General features: G+C 42.6%; 1 protein-coding gene across 1 annotated transcript; it reads right to left on the bottom strand.

Annotated features, from left to right (window-relative positions):
• Positions 1–881: 881 nt before the first annotated feature.
• Positions 882–18,952, bottom strand: gorab (golgin, rab6-interacting). Its single transcript, XM_060916048.1, has 5 exons — positions 18,746–18,952; positions 18,317–18,611; positions 7,618–7,719; positions 7,368–7,508; positions 882–2,145 (listed from the first exon to the last, which is right to left on the bottom strand). Exons 1-5 carry the CDS (start codon positions 18,807–18,809, stop codon positions 1,761–1,763), a joined length of 987 nt encoding a protein of 328 aa, XP_060772031.1. The 5' UTR covers positions 18,810–18,952; the 3' UTR covers positions 882–1,760.
• Positions 18,953–19,032: the final 80 nt, after the last annotated feature.

Raw genomic sequence — 19,032 nt, 5'->3', positions numbered from 1 at the left:
TAAACTTACCTTTACAGAGATCACGTTCCCTGCAGGCTTTAAATCTGTAATTCAACTACAGATGCTCATCAAGATGTCCTCACTGATAGACTCATTAAAGAAACTTTATTTATGGCCTTCCCTGTACAGATGTGACGTCTCTCTCTCTCTCTCTCTCTGTGACCCTGAAAGCAGTTGTTGTTCTCAACAAACTTAACCAACACTACAAAACTAAAGCACAGTTATGAAACAGCTTAGTGTACATAAATACATAAACAAGCCAACACACTGAAACAGGTAATCTTTTTTTTTTTATTTACATGTATCAAACATGTAAAAACAGTCTAAATGGTATATAAATATGCATCAACTCTGAAAATATAACATGAAATATAGTGTTATTAACTGATAAACATAGAAAACAAAAGGACAGAAAGAATCGTTAAGTTTCTCCACCGATTTGAAACATACAAAATCCATTGCATTACACTTGGCTCTTGATGAAAAATTAATAACGTTCAAAATTTTGACCGAAGAACCTTCTGTCAAACTGTAGGTTAAAATACAGCAACAGTCAAAGTCACTGTTGGGGAACCAGGGTGAATAATCTCCATAAATTATAACATATCACCTTACACCATGTTAAATACTTTGCCCAGTCTATTCTCTTTCTTGAATAATTCATAAGGAAGGGGGGGGGGAATGCACATATGCCATGGCTGTTGGCTCTTCATGCAATAATCATGGGCTTTGAATGATATTAACCTCATGGAGTTGCTTGACCATCTTCTAGTTTCAAGTTTAAACACTGGTTTTTCACAGTCTTGTTAAAAATTACATTTCTAAAACTGCGTATTAAGGCGATTGTAGGTTGAAAAAAGGCAGAACCTTAAGGGTGGGGGTGGGGGGAATCAAAGAATTTCTGAGTTAAAAAGTCATAAATTCACAATTTAAAAAAAAAAAAAAAGGGAGGGGGGATAGTGTTTGGTTTTTTTTTGTTGTTGAAAGGAACCAGATCTCTTCACTTTGCAAAGTTGGATCAATGTGATCACACCACTGACGCCCCGGCTGAGCTGAGTTTTCTTGGGAAGGCAGTCTTTCCTCTTCGATTGCACACTATAAAAGAATAAAGCACTAAGAGTTTCACCTACATTTCCCAGAATGCACTGCAGCCAGGAAGCATTAAATTGTTTTCAAAGTTTATTTCTTGTAAATTTGTGACTTTTTAATCTCAGAACTGCTCCCCCCCCTTCGCAAGTTTGTGATTAGCATCTCAAGAGAATTTCTGAGTTTTGTCTTGCAAATTGTTCAACTTTAATCTGAGAATTTCTTAGCTTTTTCTCAGATTATTACCTCGTCACCCAGCTCTGTTTTTTTAACCCTACAATGGCCCTAATACACGGTCATACATTTCAGCAGTGTTCGTGAAATTGCTCAATAATTAAATTTTCATATAAACTATCGAGTGTAGTGTTACACAAGTTGTCAGATGGCATTTGGAGTAAAATTGAAGCTGCAGCCAGCAATGGAAACTCTTTAGTAAGTTTATTGTGCTCTCCTATGAATGAAAACACCTTAAGAACATTAACTGTTTTGTTAACGCTTTAATCTGCAGCCTGGTTTCTTCTCTCTCCCTCCACCATAATAAATAATACTAGATCTACATCTTCTACTATCATTACTAATAAGGTAATCATACTAAAGGATTATTTATGAAGTGTACCGATCATCTACACTTGGAAGCAGCCCCATACCGTGTATCTGTAATAACGTCTGAGAGACTAGCCCTCGCCACTCGCAGTGTCTGTGATCAGTTCCCTCTCCTGACCTCCACTCGTCTTTACTACAGTCGCAGCACCGGGACTCTCCACACTAATATCGGTGACGTCTGTTTGCATCTGGCCATCACTAGTTTCGTTAACTAAAGCAGCAGCGTGGGCGGGGCCTTCTCTCTCCTCACACCCCTCCTCCTGCGCCCCCTGGGATGCCTGCTCTGTGCTGAGCTCGAGCTGCAGCATCAGCTCCTCCAGCTTGCGTGCCTTGCGCAGCTCGTTCTGCTGGATGATGGCACAGAGGTGCTCCGTGAGCTGCTCCTTAGTCTCGGTCTTCTTGTGCAGGTCCAGCTTGGCTGCCACGTACTCCGCCTCTGCCTTTTCCAAGCGCTTCCTGAATGAACATTAAAGGAGAACTTCATGGAATGGAATGTCATTAGCTACGTTAACAAGCTCGATCAGAATTAAATCCCCCGTTATATTTAGACCTCTGATAATCTGTTTGATAGGAAAAATGTTAGCCACGTCTGTAAATGCTCGATCGGATTGCCTTCTGCACCTGCAACCTTCGGAGTATGCTCAGTACACCTTCACGCAGTGATGACATCATGACGTTTTATCTTTACGGAGCAGAATAAGCCAGCTACACGGGAGTGTGTGTGTCAGAAATTCTATTTTGGTTGGATGCTTGAGACAAATAAACACACCTCAATCTGATCGCTTTTATGTAAACGGTTCATTCGGAATTAAATTATTCCGAATATTTTTAAAAAAGTGTGTTTATTAATGGAAGCAATAGGAGATAAATTAGAATAAGCAGCTAAATAATAATAAAAAGTTACATTTATATAGCGCCTTTCTCAAACCAAGCTCAAGGTTGCTTTACATAGGTCAAAGAAAACAACACACACAAAAAGTATTCCATCAGCTAATATTTAAAAAAAAAAAAAAAAGTTATTCCATCCAGCTAGCATTCTATTGCTATTATTTTATTCAAATGAAGATCAGAGTTTGTTTTTCTCAGGTCCGGCTATGTTCACATGACCAGGCTGAAGTGACTCAAATCAGATTTTTTGCCTTAACGCGACAGATCTGCTTTCTTTGGAGCCATGAGGACACAAATCCAATCTTTCCAGATCAGATTCGAGTCGCTTTCACTACGTTCAGACTGCAACCTGAAACGACCCATATCCGATTTGTTGTGAAATCCAATTTTTTTGTTAGGCCGTTCACATTACCAATTATATGAGACTTGTATGCGATCTCCAATATGAACGGAAAACGACCCAAAAGTGTCCCGCATGCGCAAATTGACACGTAATAAGCACATCTACGTAATACGTAAACAAAAAAAAAAAGCGCACTCCAAGTTTGCAAGTAAAGCATGGAGATGAGGCGAGACCTGGCGATGTGGTTTTTGTGGCGGTGGCAGAACTCACACAATAATCTGATTAATGTGGGCAGCAGACTAATGAGACCGAAGGTGTCAAATTACTGGAAATTTCCAGAACAATCTTATAATCTTGTAATACAGGATGGTTTAAGTTATAAATCAGTTATAGAAACTGTTTTATTTAATCAGGCTAACAGATCAACATCCAGGTCCCTACCAAATCCACCATTAGCTTGATCAATTCTATAAAAGTCTATTTAAATTCTGAAAACTGTACAAATGTTGTTGTTTTCCACCAAAGAGGCGGGATTAGCCAACGCAGAATAATAACGTTTGTCTCTTGTTGATGACGTGTAGGTCGCATGAATGCGACCTGTCCGGTCAGACTGCAGTCGCATGTGAAAATAACGGATATGCATCGGAATTAGGACCACATATCCAAGCGGCCTGGGTCGCATGTGAAAAAATCGGATCTGTGTCGTTCAGATTGTCAATAACAAATCGGATACAGGTCGCATATGGGCAAAATAATCGGATATTGGTCGTTTCAGGGTGCAGACTGAACGCAGTCTTTGATATGTGGTCCTGAATCGGCTATGTATCTATGTGACATGAATGACCGCGCTCAGATCGGAATTCGTGTGGCTTTTTGCTGATCCGCATGCACCGAGCACTACCTTCATTAGCAGCACTGGCACTGCAGCAAAATAACAACAGAGGTGCTACAACAGCTGCGAAAACAGTAAAAGGTAGCCGTCTGCCCCCCCCAAAAAAAATCTTCTTGACCTGGTCACGTCCACCTAACACACTGCTGTCCTTCAGAGCAAGATTAACTACTAGTACGTCCATTTTGTCGATTTTAATACCATGAGTCGTGTCAGATATTTCTTGTTGCTGGTGATACAGATGACTCGTGCAAGAATGTGTGCTGTTTTGGAGGACAAATGCATCCACATTACAGTTAGATACAGGCTTGTAATGTGAACACAGCCAGAGTCATCCAGGTGTTTGAGTTAATCAAGGCTATACACCTCAGGTTAGAACACTGAAAACATTTTACTAGTAATCACTGTTCAAATGTAGCCCCCTAATGCGTGATGCCTCTTCAGGCTTTCTCAAAAAAGCTGTGCCTTAATACAGGACTACCATCTGTCCCTTTACCAGTATTGACTGGTGCTCTGTGGTATGGACCCTTTTCACGTGACGTCACGACAAACGCGGCCGCCATTTTGGACATGTACTACCAGTAGTCTACCACAGCCAACAACGAGGAACGACGGCGAAGCATCGAAAGGAATATAGCCATCAAAAAGTTTTTACTTTCAGCAAGACTTCCATCATGCCATTATATTGTTGTGCACCTGGATGTAGTAACCATCAACACACAAGGCAAGATTTATCATTTTATCGGATCCCAACAGATGCTGACCGACGGAGAAGATGGATGGTCTCTAAAATATTGGCAAAATGATGTTTATTGACATAGCAATCGTGTGCAACGGGAAGCATTTGCATATCCGAAGTGTTGTGTTTACATCAAAGATAAAATAAACCGATATGACAACGACTGCTGCTGCCAGGTTGGGGACACAAACTAGTAGAAAGGAAGTGTGCCAACACACTTCCTTAGTGGTTGAGTCTGCTTTAAGGTAAGATGCATTTAATTATTCGTCTGCTGTGGGTTTGGAATCGGTAGCCTGACCCAGGGCTCGAAATTAACTTTTTTTTCTTTGTCCCCCCCAGTGGTCCCGAATTCTGTGTTGTATTGTCCCGAATGGAAGCAATAGTGTCCCCATTTTTTTCCTCTCTGAAATAACCAGTGGTTAATATTATCATATGAAGTTACTATTATATTTGTAACTATGCGATTTTGAACCCTTTATATCATTTTTACAATAAGTCACAAGACACAAGCGACACATGTCCAATACATCATCTACTTCAAAATTACAGTTATTGCATTTTCAGTTTATTAAACTTTGGCGATCTCACTGTATGAATAGATACCCGTTTATTTAAAGGGGCCAACTAGCTCATTCAGAAAATGTTTCAACTCCCTACATCTGCAGTACACTTTAGTTGAAAATAAGACCCCTTTTATGTTCATTTCATCTACTTATACCTTGAATATCTGTTGGCACTTATAAGGCCAACTTATCATTTTCACCATTACCGTTATCCATTTTTATGAACTTTCCGTTATCCATTACCGTTATCCATTTTTATGAACTTTCCGTTATCCATTTTATGAACTTTCGCTGCCGAAACGTGGGTGCAAATGTTAGCAACATCAGCATAGTGGCAGGTCCGAGCCTAGTTGTGCTGCTGACTGACTAAACTTTCTGAACTAGAAAGACACCAAGAAAACTCACTTATTCTGTTGAACGGTATCTTCCGTCAATATCATCCACATCATTCCTGTTGTATTTTATAACGTGTCTAACAGTGTTCATTAAGTTCATTCAGTTGCTAGCGTTGCCTGCAGACCAGGCGATGGCACTTTGGATCCTGAAGGTCCCGGAGACGTTATGTCTGGGCTTTCAGTTTCTTCCCCGCGGTCGGTCCGCTTCAACCACTTCAGCATTTTTGTTCTGGCAAGAGTCGGCGCAGCGTGTGCGCTAGCAATTCCATTCCAAGTCCATATAACGCGGACTCCGGCCGAAGATTCTAGAACAGAATGCGCTGCTCTGTAGCCTACGGATGCAGGTGCATCGAAAGTGTAGCTACTATGTATTTTTCGCTGTTAACGTTTTAAAATTAAAATTGACAAATTAGGTGAATGTCTACGTATGTGTTACGGCTTTGGAAACAATATTAATGTAGAACTTTTTTTCTAGATCTATTTTTTCCATTGTCCCGGGATTGTCCCAGATACAGTATGATAATTTTGTGTCCCAATGACATTTTTTATGGTCCCCGGGACGTCGGGACACCCTTAGTTTTGAGCGCTGGCCTGACCGATTCGTTCATGTTTGTGGTGCCATTTGTTTGTTGACGCGTGTTGAAATGGAAGATTGGTTGTTGACATGATTTCCAGTGATGCTTTGGTGCTGCTGTGGATCAGATGTGTTGAGTAGCCTGACTGTTTTTTTTTTCTTGCGTGTGGTATCATTGTTGACGCGAGGTTGTTTTTTGAACATGCCAATGCGGACACGATTTCCCCTGATGAGTTATGACTTCAGACGCGATGCGTGTGTGGAGGTGTAGAGTCCACGTGATATGTGCGTAAGATAGGCTTCTCATATGTTTGGAGATCCGTGCTCTGAGACAAGCGCAAGCACCCCCCCAAGGGAAAAAAAGGGACCCCCCGAAAATATCGGCATAGTTCGAACACTGGGTTGGAGAAAGTAATGGCAAATAGTGAGTGCACAAACCATAGAAGGTAAACTGTACACAGCGCCAGGGCAGTGTGATGGTACTGTATGTCTACTTTTAGATTGTGTTAGCTTATCAATGAACACACTCGTCACTCGACGAGTTTCACGTCTTTACGACGGATACTTAAATGTGTGTTAGGTATTATTGTTGCAGTCTAAGCAGTCATTGTAGCAGCTACATGAGCGAGAACCGAAAGGGTCTGTGCCATAAACCGTTATTTCTTCATGTCCAAAATGGCGGTCGCGCTTACGAAGGTCACGTGAGTGAAAAGGGTCTATACAGTAAGTGGAGGGAAACGGTCCATATTTCAAATGACCTCATGTCTCTCTTAGCCTTGTGTAAATGACGAACAAGGTCAAGCTGCTCCAAACATTCTTCTCTTTTCAGGTGGAGTAAACCGGACAAGTGTGACGACTAAACGATTTAATCAATGATCCCTGAATGATTTTTACACACCTTTATGGACTAAATGAAGTATTCAGATGCTCTAGAGGGCGGCATTTCAGCGAGATCAAATGACAGAAAAGAGAAAAAGGTCTTGGTGTAAATGATGCTGCCTTACAACTGAGACCGCTTTGATTAGATTTTCAGTTAACAAAATAATCCAAACGTGCACCGTGTGTACGATTCCTTCTGGGTGGCTGCAAAATGACCTCATCATAACTGAGCCATTGCATGTGCGCGGACTAGTACGAACAACTGGTATCACCTAGTTGCAAATGACTCGATTGTGTGGTGGACAGAGAAAAATGTTTAAAGCACAACACTCTCACATTCACAATTCATTCATTTACTTCTCCGCATTAGTAACACTGAGTCATGGCTGACACCCTGAACTTCATTACCATGCTATGGAATACTCCAGGCTGGCCTGCTCGATCAGCTTCCTGAGGACACCGATATCGCTGGACACCGAATCATCCAGAACCTGGAGCTCCTTTTGGATTTTCTTCAACTTCACCGCTTCAGCTTGCGTCTGCTTCGATCTGTAGTGACAGAACATGGAGTTCCGGTTTTAAAAACGTCTACGTATTCCAGTCCATCGAGGACATGGGAGAACTTTTGTGAACAAAGACCTTTAAGCAGGTTACTCACTTTTCAGCAATGGTCTTGGCCAGGAGCGCTTTGATTCTTTTATTCTTCTCTTCCATCATTCGCTGCTCCCACTGAAGGTGCTGCAGACGGGTCTTCTCTCGTCTAGAGCAATTAAAAAGAAAGCTGTTACAAGGAATCGGGTTATCAGGTGCTGTCTGCGTGAGCACATGGCAGTGATTACAGCTAGTCTATTTAACAGTTATTCCATGAAATCGAGTCGCACATGAGCTGATAGCTGACGAGGCACGTAGCAAGTTGGCTATAAGCCATGTACGATGAGCGATGAGATTGAGTGGAATAACTTTTCTTCTACCCACATTCACTGGAATTTGAGAAACAGAGCATTTTTTTTTCAAATTTGATAAAAACTTTATACAAAGCGTCCAACAAAATTTCTGCTTAGAATGTAAACAAACCGGTGAAATGACAGTAGCAATTTGTGAAAAATGCTATAATAATTCTCATCTCATCATCTCTAGCCACTTATCCTGTTCTACAGGGTCGCAGGCAAGCTGGAGCCTATCCCAGCTGACTACGGGCGAAAGGCGGAGTACACCCTGGACAAGTCGCCAGGTCATCACAGGGCTGACACATAGACACAGACAACCATTCACACTCACATTCACACCTACGGTCAATTTAGAGTCACCAGTTAACCTAACCTGCATGTCTTTGGACTGTGGGGGAAACCGGAGCACCCGGAGGAAACCCACGCGGACACGGGGAGAACATGCAAACTCCGCACAGAAAGGCCCTCGCCGGCCACGGGGCTCGAACCCGGACCTTCTTGCTGTGAAGCGACAGCGCTAACCACTACACCACTGTGTCGCGCTATAATAACAATAATAATTCTTGAAAAATTATTTTGAAAAAAGATATACATTTTTACCATCAAATACTTTTATTCCATATTTTGTTGCTTTTTTTTTGAGGTTTTCTGTAGGGTTTTTTGGCGGTTGGCAAACCAATTTAAAGGTACGGTACATTACCGCTACCGACTGGGCTGCAGCATGGACGAGGAGCTATTTGGGGGGGGGGGGGGATAAAAACCTATATTCTTTTAGCCATTTCTGCTTCTTTTAAATACTTGATAAAAAATGTTGGGGTTTTGTTTTCAAGTAGAGTTATTATTTGATTTTGATTGGCAGCACAGTGGTGTAGTGGTTAGTACGGTCGCCTCACAGCAAGAAGGTTCCGGGTTTGAACCCAGCGGCCGACAGGGGCCTTTCTGTGTGGAGTTTGCATGTTCTCCCCGTGTCTGTGTGGGTTTCCCTCACAGTCCAAAGACATGCAGTTAGGTTAACGTGGGGCGGCCTTGGGCTGAAGTGCCCTTGAACAAAGTACCTAACCCCGGACTGCTCCCTGGGCGCTGTAGTGTGGCTGCCCACTGCTCTGGGTGTGTTCGTGCGCGTGTTCACTACTTCAGATGGGTTAAATGCAGAGGATGAATTTCACTGTGCTTGAAGTGTGCATGTGACAAATAAAGGTTTCTTCTTCTATTTCAACCACGGTTGGTTCAGCAACATGCTCCACCATTTTGCTTTTCTTTACTCACGGTATATGAGCTGATAGCCTAGAAGTAGAGTAGCCAATCAGAGCGTGCGATTGCTCATATCCAGTGAACATGGCTAGAACATGTTGTATTCCGAGGTGAATGGTAGAAAAACAACTTCACTTCTACCAGATTTGAGACAAACCCAGAGCAGAGGTACCCGACTGTGGATCTGCAAAGCCCGAGTCCAGCACACTTGGCAGATTTCACTGCTTTAGCACAACTAGATCTATTATGGCAAGACACTACAGGTTGGAAATGATCATTTGGGTCACGTCGATTATCTTTCAGAGTGCAAATTTCTCCAAATGACCTCTCTTAAAATTTTTTTCGCAGTTTGTGTCCACAAGCAACCACAGCATTATGTGAAACTTCATGACATTTGCAGAATGTCGTAAATCCAGGGCTCTACATTAACTTTTGAAACCACTTGTCCTGTCGGGCAAGTTGAAAGGAAATGTACTTGTCCGAATGTGAAGTTGACTTGTCCGAAGAAAAATGAGAAAAAAAAACCCACAAAAACTATTTGTAATAAACTAATTTCACCAGAATTACTTTAACATAATCTATTCACTGCAGAAAAAAACTGGACTCCATCAATCATTAATTTATGAGAAATTGAAAACCAGAAAATTAAAATTATACAGTATATTTTCAGGGGCGGCACAGTGGTGTAGTGGTTAGCGCTGTCGCCTCACAGCAAGAAAGTCCGGGTTCGAGCCCCGTGGCCGGCGAGGGCCTTTCTGTGTGGAGTTTGCATGTTCTCCCCGTGTCCGCGTGGGTTTCCTCCGGGTGCACCGGTTTCCCCCACAGTCCAAAGACATGCAGGTTAGGTTAACTGGTGACTCTAAATTGACCGTAGGTGTGAATGTGAGTGTGAATGGTTGTCTGTGTCTATGTGTCAGCCCTGTGATGACCTGGCGACTTGTCCAGGGTGTACCCCGCCTTTCACCCGTAGTCAGCTGGGATAGGCTCCAGCTTGCCTGCGACTCTGTAGAACAGGATAAAGCGGCTACAGATAGTGAGATGAGTATATTTTCATTTTTTAATTATTAACTTTGAATATATATCCTACACTGATTAATTGTTATCTAATTATTCATTGTGGCTCCTGTATGGTATTTAATGGTTGCAATGAAAGTTGCGGTGTTTTTTAGGTTTTTGTTGCGATTACATTGCGGGAGGAAGTGAAAGTTGCGAGAAATTGTTGCGATTTTCTCTTTTTGTGATTAAAATTGAGTGATATGTTAAATATTAAAGTTATTACTGAAAAACTATTGATTAAAAAAAACAAAGACACTGAGAAATGGTCCTATAAACATCTTTACCAATATAAAAGATTACCAGGACTACAAAAATGCAGAAAAATAGGCTTTACTTATCCAAATGCTCCTGTTGGTTCAAAAGTTAAAGTGCAGAGAACCTCACAGCACAACATGAAGTTACCTTAAAATATAATATAAATGCCTCGGCTTTCATGTAAGAAAACAAACTATTAATACTAGTACTGTGTGCAGGCAGTCTCTCCTGAAGACTAAATTAAACAATAATTATAAACTAATAAAATAAATGGCTCAGGCTTCATAGAAGAAAAAAAAACAATTTGAACAGAATCTCACAGTATGATGCTGAAGCTGCCTAAACAATGGAAAATAAAATACCATTTTTTGCAAAAATGTTGGCATCCATTAATTTCTTGTATTAAGTAAAAAAATAAAGTGCACACAGTCCTTCACTGTAAACATAACACACTTTCAGTAACAGAATTTAAGCCTATATAAACACTGACTCGCACATGCTGCTTCTCTTCAACGGGAACACGGAAGAAAGGCGGAAGGTAGTTTGTCGACGTCACCTCAAGACGACGCCAACGATTGGTCAAATTTGCAGGAAAGTTGCGGTGATTGGATATAATTGCAACACCGCCCTGAATTCACGGGGATTGGTTGAATTTGCGTTGAAGTTGCAAATCGCAACATCACGAAATCCTGGAGGGTCTGATAAATGACCGTTTACTTTTCAGCTCAAATACACGAAGCGGTATTGGCTGGTTTCGCAAGCGGAATATTGCGCATGCGCACATCGCTCTTTCCGAAGAGAAACATCCGGCGATTCATCAAAACAATATGTTGAGTGCGATGCTTCGGAAATCATGTGAATAAACTGATAAATTTGATACGTAACCCAAATATCGGCGTATTTTCGCACTTGTCCGATCGGACAAGTAACTGAGACGACGAACTTGTCCGACATAAAGGATCACTTGTCCCGGACAAGCGGACAATCGTTAATGTCGAGCCCTGAAATCCATGAAAAGCTTGTTTCCTGATATACGTGTCATTATGACATACAGGTCAGTTTCCTCTATAAACCATATAAACCCCACTAATGAAGGGGCACCGCATTAAACCACATTGTGTTTTTAAAAGCATTTTTTTCCCAGTTTCTTTATATATACACACACAATGGGAGATCAATGAGGAATTTCTTCCAAAATGTTCATTACTGCTGGATATTTAATTAGTTACATTTTATACTTATTTGAAGCATCAGTTCCATGCATAAATGTACATTTCAGGAAAAAGACAAGAACTGTCTTGCCAAGTGTTTGTGGAGACCTATTCATCACACCCATATGAGATTGCCGAACATCCCGTCCCACATTTAGTCCTGCTTTAGAAGAGTTATAATAAGCTCCACTCTTCTGCGAAGTCTTTCCACTAGATTTTGGAGCACGTCTGTGAGGATTTATGATCATTCAAGAGCATTACTGACATCAAGTACTGATGTTGGTAAGGAGGTCCAGGGTGCAGTCAGTGTTCCAGTTCATCCCAAAGGTTTTCGGTGGGATGTAGGTTGGGGCTCTGTGCAGGACACTCAAGTTCTTTGGCAAATGTCTTCATGAAGGGAGGGAGCTTTGTGCACAGGGGAACTGTCATGTTGGAATGAGTTTGGGCTTCTTAGTTTCAGTGAAGAGAGATTAATCCTACAGCATACAATTGTGTGCGACAATTTGAGGAAGGCCCAAGTATGGGTGTGATGGTCAGAACAGGTGTTCTTGATTAAACCGCCAAGAAACTCTTTTTTGTCGATACAAAGTCTTAGGAGTGAAATTCGTGTTTGAATGCTAATATCAAATCAGTAGAGTTTTAGTTTAAGTATGCACATATACAAGGCCGTCCGGTGGATTGACGCACCTTAGCTTTCCGTTCCCGGTTGTAATTAAATAGATTGTTTATTCTATCTTAGGTGTGGTTTTATTTGTAGCGAGGCCGTTTCTACATTCATTCATGAAGAAAAATTTAAAAAAAGATTAATGAAAAATTAGCCTGGCAAGCCAGACTAAATGTGAATATTTAGTCTGGTCTCGGTCGTAGACATTTCCGAAGGGTGTGGGTAGGAACAACCTGTTGTCTTTCAAACTGTCTCTGTGCGTATAGGCCAACGCTCTGACCAATCAGCGCAACAGTGACTGTGACGTAGTCAGAGCGACAGAAAGCAGTGGGGGAGGGTAAACAAACAGCATGTGGAGAGAGACACTAGCCTGGCAAGCCAGACTAAATGTGAATATTTGATAATAATACGTCCTTCTTGAAAAGGAATGAGCAGAGAGCCTCTTCCTGCTCATGTTTCAACGAAAACTCCAAGCCTAATTCTTCTAAAACTGATTCCAAAGCGGAGTCAAACGAGCGCTGTTCACTAGCCGTAGCCATCTTTCCTGTTGTGCTTTCTCCAGCGTCGTGCAGCCTTGTCGTCACTCCTGCAAAAGCCCGCCCAAAGAATCCAAACAAAAACCTTGCGTTGTGATTGGCGGGCACGATTTGATGCCCGGGGTGTGTTGTTGATATGGTCCGAGGCTAGACCCACTCGTAGGCAAAAATATTTTTGGCCGCTAGGCGGGTGGGTCTAGTTTACTAGGCTAATGAAAAATTACTAAGAAAAGCAGAACTTTTCGCTCACCTCGTGTTTTCTACAGCAACGTTAATGTCCGGTGGAATGACGCATGCGCCAATCTCTATAGGAAGAGGCGTGTTCTGTATGGTAGGATAGTCTATAAATGCCTAAACTATGTACAGTTCAGATCTTTTAACATTTTTATAGTCAGTTGATGCTTGATAATAAGAGAAAGCCTTTAAAACAAGAACACACAACTGTACTTTTCCCCCCCACAAACGCTCATTTTAACTGAAACTTTTATCATTCCTGACAACAAACTGGTAAAAAGAATGAACACTTCAACTTATTTAGACTTCACACTGCGTCGTTCCACCTGACTTGACGGTATATGCACGTTTAGTATAAATACGGGGGAGATTACAGAAAATTGCGCACACTGGTCAAGAAATTCGGATTATTTCTCGATAATCACCTCGAATGACTCGGCAAAATGGCGGCCAATCACGTCGTCACTGTAAGTGAGGAAGAACTACAAATTCTGAAAGAAAATGCTGTTCCTAAAAGCACTAAAGATGCCACGAAGTTTGGCCTAAAACTATTCAAAAGGTAAGGTGTAATTGGGATTTATTTTATCTATTTCAAAACAAAACTATTTTATGTGAGTCGGCATAGATAAGTGACAACCCTGTGCCACGCCTTTACTCCATTTGCATGCTGATTTTGAAGTTTGAAATAAACTTCGATGATTTTTTTTCAAAAGGGCAGCACGGTGATGTAGTGATTAGCACTGTTGCCTCACAGCAAGAAGGTCCGGGTTCGAGCCCAGCGGCCGACGACAGCCTCTCTGTGCGGAGTTTGCATGTTCTCCCCGTGTCCGCGTGGGTTTCCTCCGGGTGCTCCGGTTTCCCCCACAGTCCAAAGACATGCAGGTTAGGTTAACTGGTGACTCTAAATCGACCGTAGGTGTGAATGTGGATGGTTGTTTGTCTCTGTGTCAGCCCTGCATATGATATGACGACTTGTCCAGGGTGTACCCCGCCTCTCGCCTATTGTCAGCTGGGATAGGCTCCAGCTTGCCTGCGACCCTGTAGAACAGGATAAGTGGCTACAGATGATGGATGGATTTTTAAAAAATAAAATCACCTGTGTATTTATATTAAAACAATTATCCGCCTCAGGCTCAATGAATAATCGGTGAATAATAACCTCGACTCGCCCTGCGATGACCTGGTGACTTGTCCAAGGTGTATCCCACCTCTCACCCATAGGGATAGGCTCCAGCTTGCCTGCAACCCTGCACAGGATAAGCGGTTATAGATAATGGATGGATGGAATAACCTTGACTTCATCTCGGTTATTATTCACCAATATTCACGTTTCGATTCTCCTATACCTTCAATAAATAACAATTAGATGAGGACTCATTTGTATACATATAATCTACATTTCGGCCCCATACGGACAGTTGAAAGTCACACTTGGAAGATGCTCTGGACTCTTACAGTAATGCTTTTATGGCTGAGGACTGCAGTTGACTTGCTAACTTTAGGACTGCAGTTGTCATGAACAGTTTTGCACTCAAGTTTCCATCAGTGAAGAGTTTATAACATCAACAAAACAGACTTCATGTGAAAACTGTTAATGTTGTCTGTTTTCGCCCAAATGAGGATGGGTTCCCTTTTGAGTCTGGTTCCTCTCGAGGTTTCTTCCTCATGTTGTCTGAGGGAGTTTTTCCTTGCCACCGTCGCCGCAGGCTTGCTCAGCGGGGATAGATTAGGGACAAAATCAACTCATGTTTTAAGTCATTCAAATTCTGTAAAGCTGCTTTGCGACAATGTTTATTGTTAAAGGCGCTATACATATAAACTTGACATTTCAGGAGAGGGGGTGTCCAATGCAAGAACTATTTATAAGACTATCAGATTGACTGATATATAAATTCTAAGCACCTTCTCTGTTACAGATATTGTACCGTATTTGCACTACTGCTATTTTGAACACTGTATGATTTTTAAGTGTTTTTTTTACCTATATTTTATATATTAGTTTTTCTTAATATAAATTTTTTTTATCTCATTTTACAAGTAAGGTGAGAGAGAAACAGCATTTCGATTCTCCTATACGTCCTGGATATATAGTGAATTGACAAAAAAAAAATCTTTGAATAATGACTGGTTTAAAAAAAAAAAAGACCCAATTGATTAGTATGTTGATTAGCCTTTTCTTACAAAACCCCACAGTTATGGAACAGCCTTCCAAGTAGTGTTTGGCAATCAGGCACAGTCTCAGCGTTTAAGTCTAGGCTGAAAATATCTGTTTAGTCAAGCCTTTTGTTAATGGTGTTTATGAGGTAAAGGAGTAGATCTGGAGGGTCCTCAGACAGTGTGTTTTGGTAAACTGGGATGTATGGATGCTGTCAGTCCCCCACTCGCTTGCTCACTCGAGTTTGTTGACGGTGTAGTGGCTGGCTGCTTTATGTCCCGGAGCTCCCTCATGCCTGTGTTACCTTCTGGCTCTCCCCTTTTAGTTATGCTGTTATAGTTAGTTTTGCCAGAGTCCCTGCTTGCACTCAGCGCAAAATGTATACTGTACCTACAGTACTTATTCAGGTGACATTGGGCATACCTAACAACCTGTATTTTCTCTCTCTTCTCCCCCCCCCAAAAAAAATCTGTCCATCTGAGTTACATGTCAGTCCTGGGACTGAGATGCTGACCTCTTCTGCTCCTCAGACCTGCCTGATCCATCCTGATGCCCTACGTCTGACTGGAGTCTCATCACATCGCTCCTGTGGAGGACGGCCCCATATGGACAGTTGAAAGTCACACTTGGAAGACGCTCTGGACTCTTACAGTAATGCTTTTATGGCTGAGGACTACAGTTGACTTGCTAACTTTAGGACTGCAGTTGTCATGAACAGTTTTGCACTCAAGTTTCCATTAATGAAGAGTTTATAACATCAACGAAGCTGACTTCATGTTAAAACTGTTATAGTCATGTTGTCTGTTGTTGTCCAGGTGAGGATGGGTTCCCTTTTGGGTCTGGTTCTTCTCGAGGTTTCTTCCTTGTGTGGTCTGGGGGAGTTTTTCCTCGCCACGGGCTTGCTCATTGGGGATAGATTAGGGATAAAATTGGCTCATGTCTTGGGTCATTCAGATTCTGTAAAGCTGCTTTGGGACAATGTCTATTGTTAAAAGCGCTATACAAACAAACTTGACATTTCGGGAAAGGGGGTGTCCAATGCAAGAACTATTTATAAGACTATCAGATTGACTGATATCAATTCTAAACACCTTCTCCGTTACAGATATTGTACTGTATTTGCACTACTGCTATTTTGTACATTGATTTTAGAGTACATTTTTTACCTCATATCATCTCTAGCCGCTTTATCCTGTTCTACAGGGTCGCAGGCAAGCTGGAGCCTATCCCAGCTGAGTACGGGCAAAAGGCGGGGTACACCCTGGACAAGTCGCCAGGTCATCACAGGGCTGACACATAGACACAGACAACCATTCACACTCGCATTCACACCTACGGTCAATTTAGGCCAAGTTTACATTAGACCGTATCTGTCTCGTTTTCTTCGCGGATGCACTGTCCGTTTACATTAAAACGCCTGGAAACACCGGGAAACGGGAATCCGCCAGGGTCCACGTATTCAATCCAGATTGTGTCTGGTCCGGTGCTGTGTAAACATTGAGAATACGCGGATACGCTGTGCTGAGCTCTAGCTGGCGTCGTCATTGGACAACGTCACTGTGACATCCACCTTCCTGATTCGCTGGTGTTGGTCATATGACGCGACTGCTGAAAAACGGCGCGGACTTCCGCCTTGTATCACCTTTCATTAAAGAGTATAAAAGTATGAAAATACTGCAAATACTGATGCAAATACTGCCCATTGTGTAGTTATGATTGTCTTTAGGCTTGCCATCCTTCCACTTGCAAGTGGTAAGTGATATGCGCTGGGATCACACACACAGCGGCTCAGTCCCGAATCACTGCTTGTGCGCTATACTCGCGCGCTCTGTGAGCTGCGCAGGGCCGGAGTGCGCACCCTCCAGAGGGCACTCGCTGTTCAGGCCGGAGTGATTTGGAGCGCAGGATGCCTGCGGAGCCGAGCGTATCCGTGTATTGGTGTTGCTGTGTGCACGCTAATCGTGTATTGGTGTTGCTGTGTGCACGCTAATCGTTTTAAAAACGTTAATCTGATGATCCGCTGATACGGTCTAATGTAAACCCCACCTTAGAGTCACCAGTTAACCTAACCTGCATGTCTTTGGACTGTGGGGGAAACCGGAGCACCCAGAGGAAACCCACGCGGACACGGGGAGAACATGCAAACTCCGCACAGAAAGGCCCTCGCCAGCCACGGGGCTCGAACCGGGACCTGCTTGCTGTGAGGCGACAGCGCCCATATTTTTACCTATATTAGTTTTTTTTTTTTTTTATTTATCTGAGACAGAAACGGCATTTCAATTCTCCTATATGTCCTGGATATATAGTGAATTGACAAAAAAAAAATCTTTGAACTAGACAGGGACACTAACGGAGTGCAAACCCCGCCTTTTCCCTATTAAAATACATTGGGCGAAAATTTCGAAGTTCTGCCATGACCTTGACCTTTGACCTCCAAAATTTAATGGTTTCCTTCCTGGGTGATTGGCAACACATGTACAAAATTTGGTCCAAATCGATCCATTGGTTCTTGAGATATCTTGCAGACACACAGACAGACAGACAGACACACACACACACAGACTGACACAGGTGAAAATAATAACCCCTCCGACTACTGTCGGCGGGGTTAATAATGACTGTGGTTTAAAAGAAAGAAAACACAACTTTGTTCATCACACACTTGTGAAATTCTTTCTGCATTTAACCCATCTGAAGCAGTGGGCAGCCATGCTAACAGCGCCCGGGGAGCAGTTGGGAGTTAGATGCCTTGCTCAAGGCCACTTCAGCCCAAAGCCGTCCCATATTAGCCTAACCTGCATGTCTTTGGGGGAAACCGGAGCACCCGGAGGAAACCCATGCAGACACGGGGAGAACATGCAAACTCCACACAGAAAGGCCCTCGCCGGCCACTGGGCTCGAACCCAGAACCTTCTTGCTGTGAGGCGACAGCGCTAACCACTACGACCCAATTGATTAGTAATGTCTTGCCTTAATTAGCCAAAGTGTAACATCTGGGATGTTCATGCAGGAACCACCACAAACCACCCCTGCATTAGACTTACTAACAATTCCACTTCCTTTTTGTCCAGCTCCTTCACTGCTGCAGGCGGATCTTCTGAGTTGGGAGTGACAGTAGTTTCCGGTTCCGGCTGCTGGAACCCTTGCTTTGGTCCTGTGTCTGGGTTTGTTTGGGGTGAAGCAGCGGGTTGAAGCTGCTGCTCAGGAGCCAGCGGAGCGTCGCTCAGAGCCGCTTTCTGCTTCGCGGCCATCTGCAGAGCCTTTTCCCGCTGCAGCTGCTGCCTGCTCCGGTTAGTAGGAGCGGATCTCCGCCCGCGGCCAAACGAAGCGACTACACTCTCACCTGAGCAGTAAAGAACGCTTAAATTATTGTACAAAGCATCACATGGAAGAATAAACTTTAAAAATCCGTACACTTTAAAAAAAAAAAAAACTTCCAAGTCAAGGAAACCTGTGAGCTGACTTTTCTCCACTTACTCGGCTCGCCTTTCTGCTGTATCTTCCGCAATTCTTCCTCCGAAAACCCAGCCCACGAAGCCATTTTTCACAAATATAACACCTTTTAGATAAATACTACATTAATTTAGATCAACTATAAACGTTTACAGGAACAAACGTTTTCATTTCTACTTTAGCTGCAACCCAAATTGACAAACTTCCCGTTCAACCGCCATCTTTGTGTACAGATGCCACGTTTAGGACCCAAAATAGGTGCCTTCAAATTTTGCCTGCACTTGTTGGAACTGTGTTGGTGGGGGGAAATA

This window comes from Neoarius graeffei, chromosome 3 (genome assembly GCF_027579695.1).
Source record: "Neoarius graeffei isolate fNeoGra1 chromosome 3, fNeoGra1.pri, whole genome shotgun sequence".
In the NCBI taxonomy this organism is placed as follows: Eukaryota; Metazoa; Chordata; class Actinopteri; order Siluriformes; family Ariidae; genus Neoarius; species Neoarius graeffei.
The sequence above is the reverse complement of the archived record's forward strand: the minus strand, read 5'-3'. Positions and strand labels throughout refer to the sequence as shown.

Excerpts from the sequence above, each read along its gene's own strand:
- gorab (XM_060916048.1), bottom strand. The coding sequence starts at position 18,809 with ATGGCTTCGTGGGCTGGGTTTTCGGAGGAAGAATTGCGGAAGATACAG. Across the intron at positions 7,720-18,316 it reads GACAAAAAGGAAGTGGAATT|ACGAGAGAAGACCCGTCTGC; the intron begins GTTAGTAAGTCT and ends TAATTGCTCTAG. Across the intron at positions 2,146-7,367 it reads CTGGAGTATTCCATAGCATG|GAAGCGCTTGGAAAAGGCAG; the intron begins GTAATGAAGTTC and ends ATGTTCATTCAG.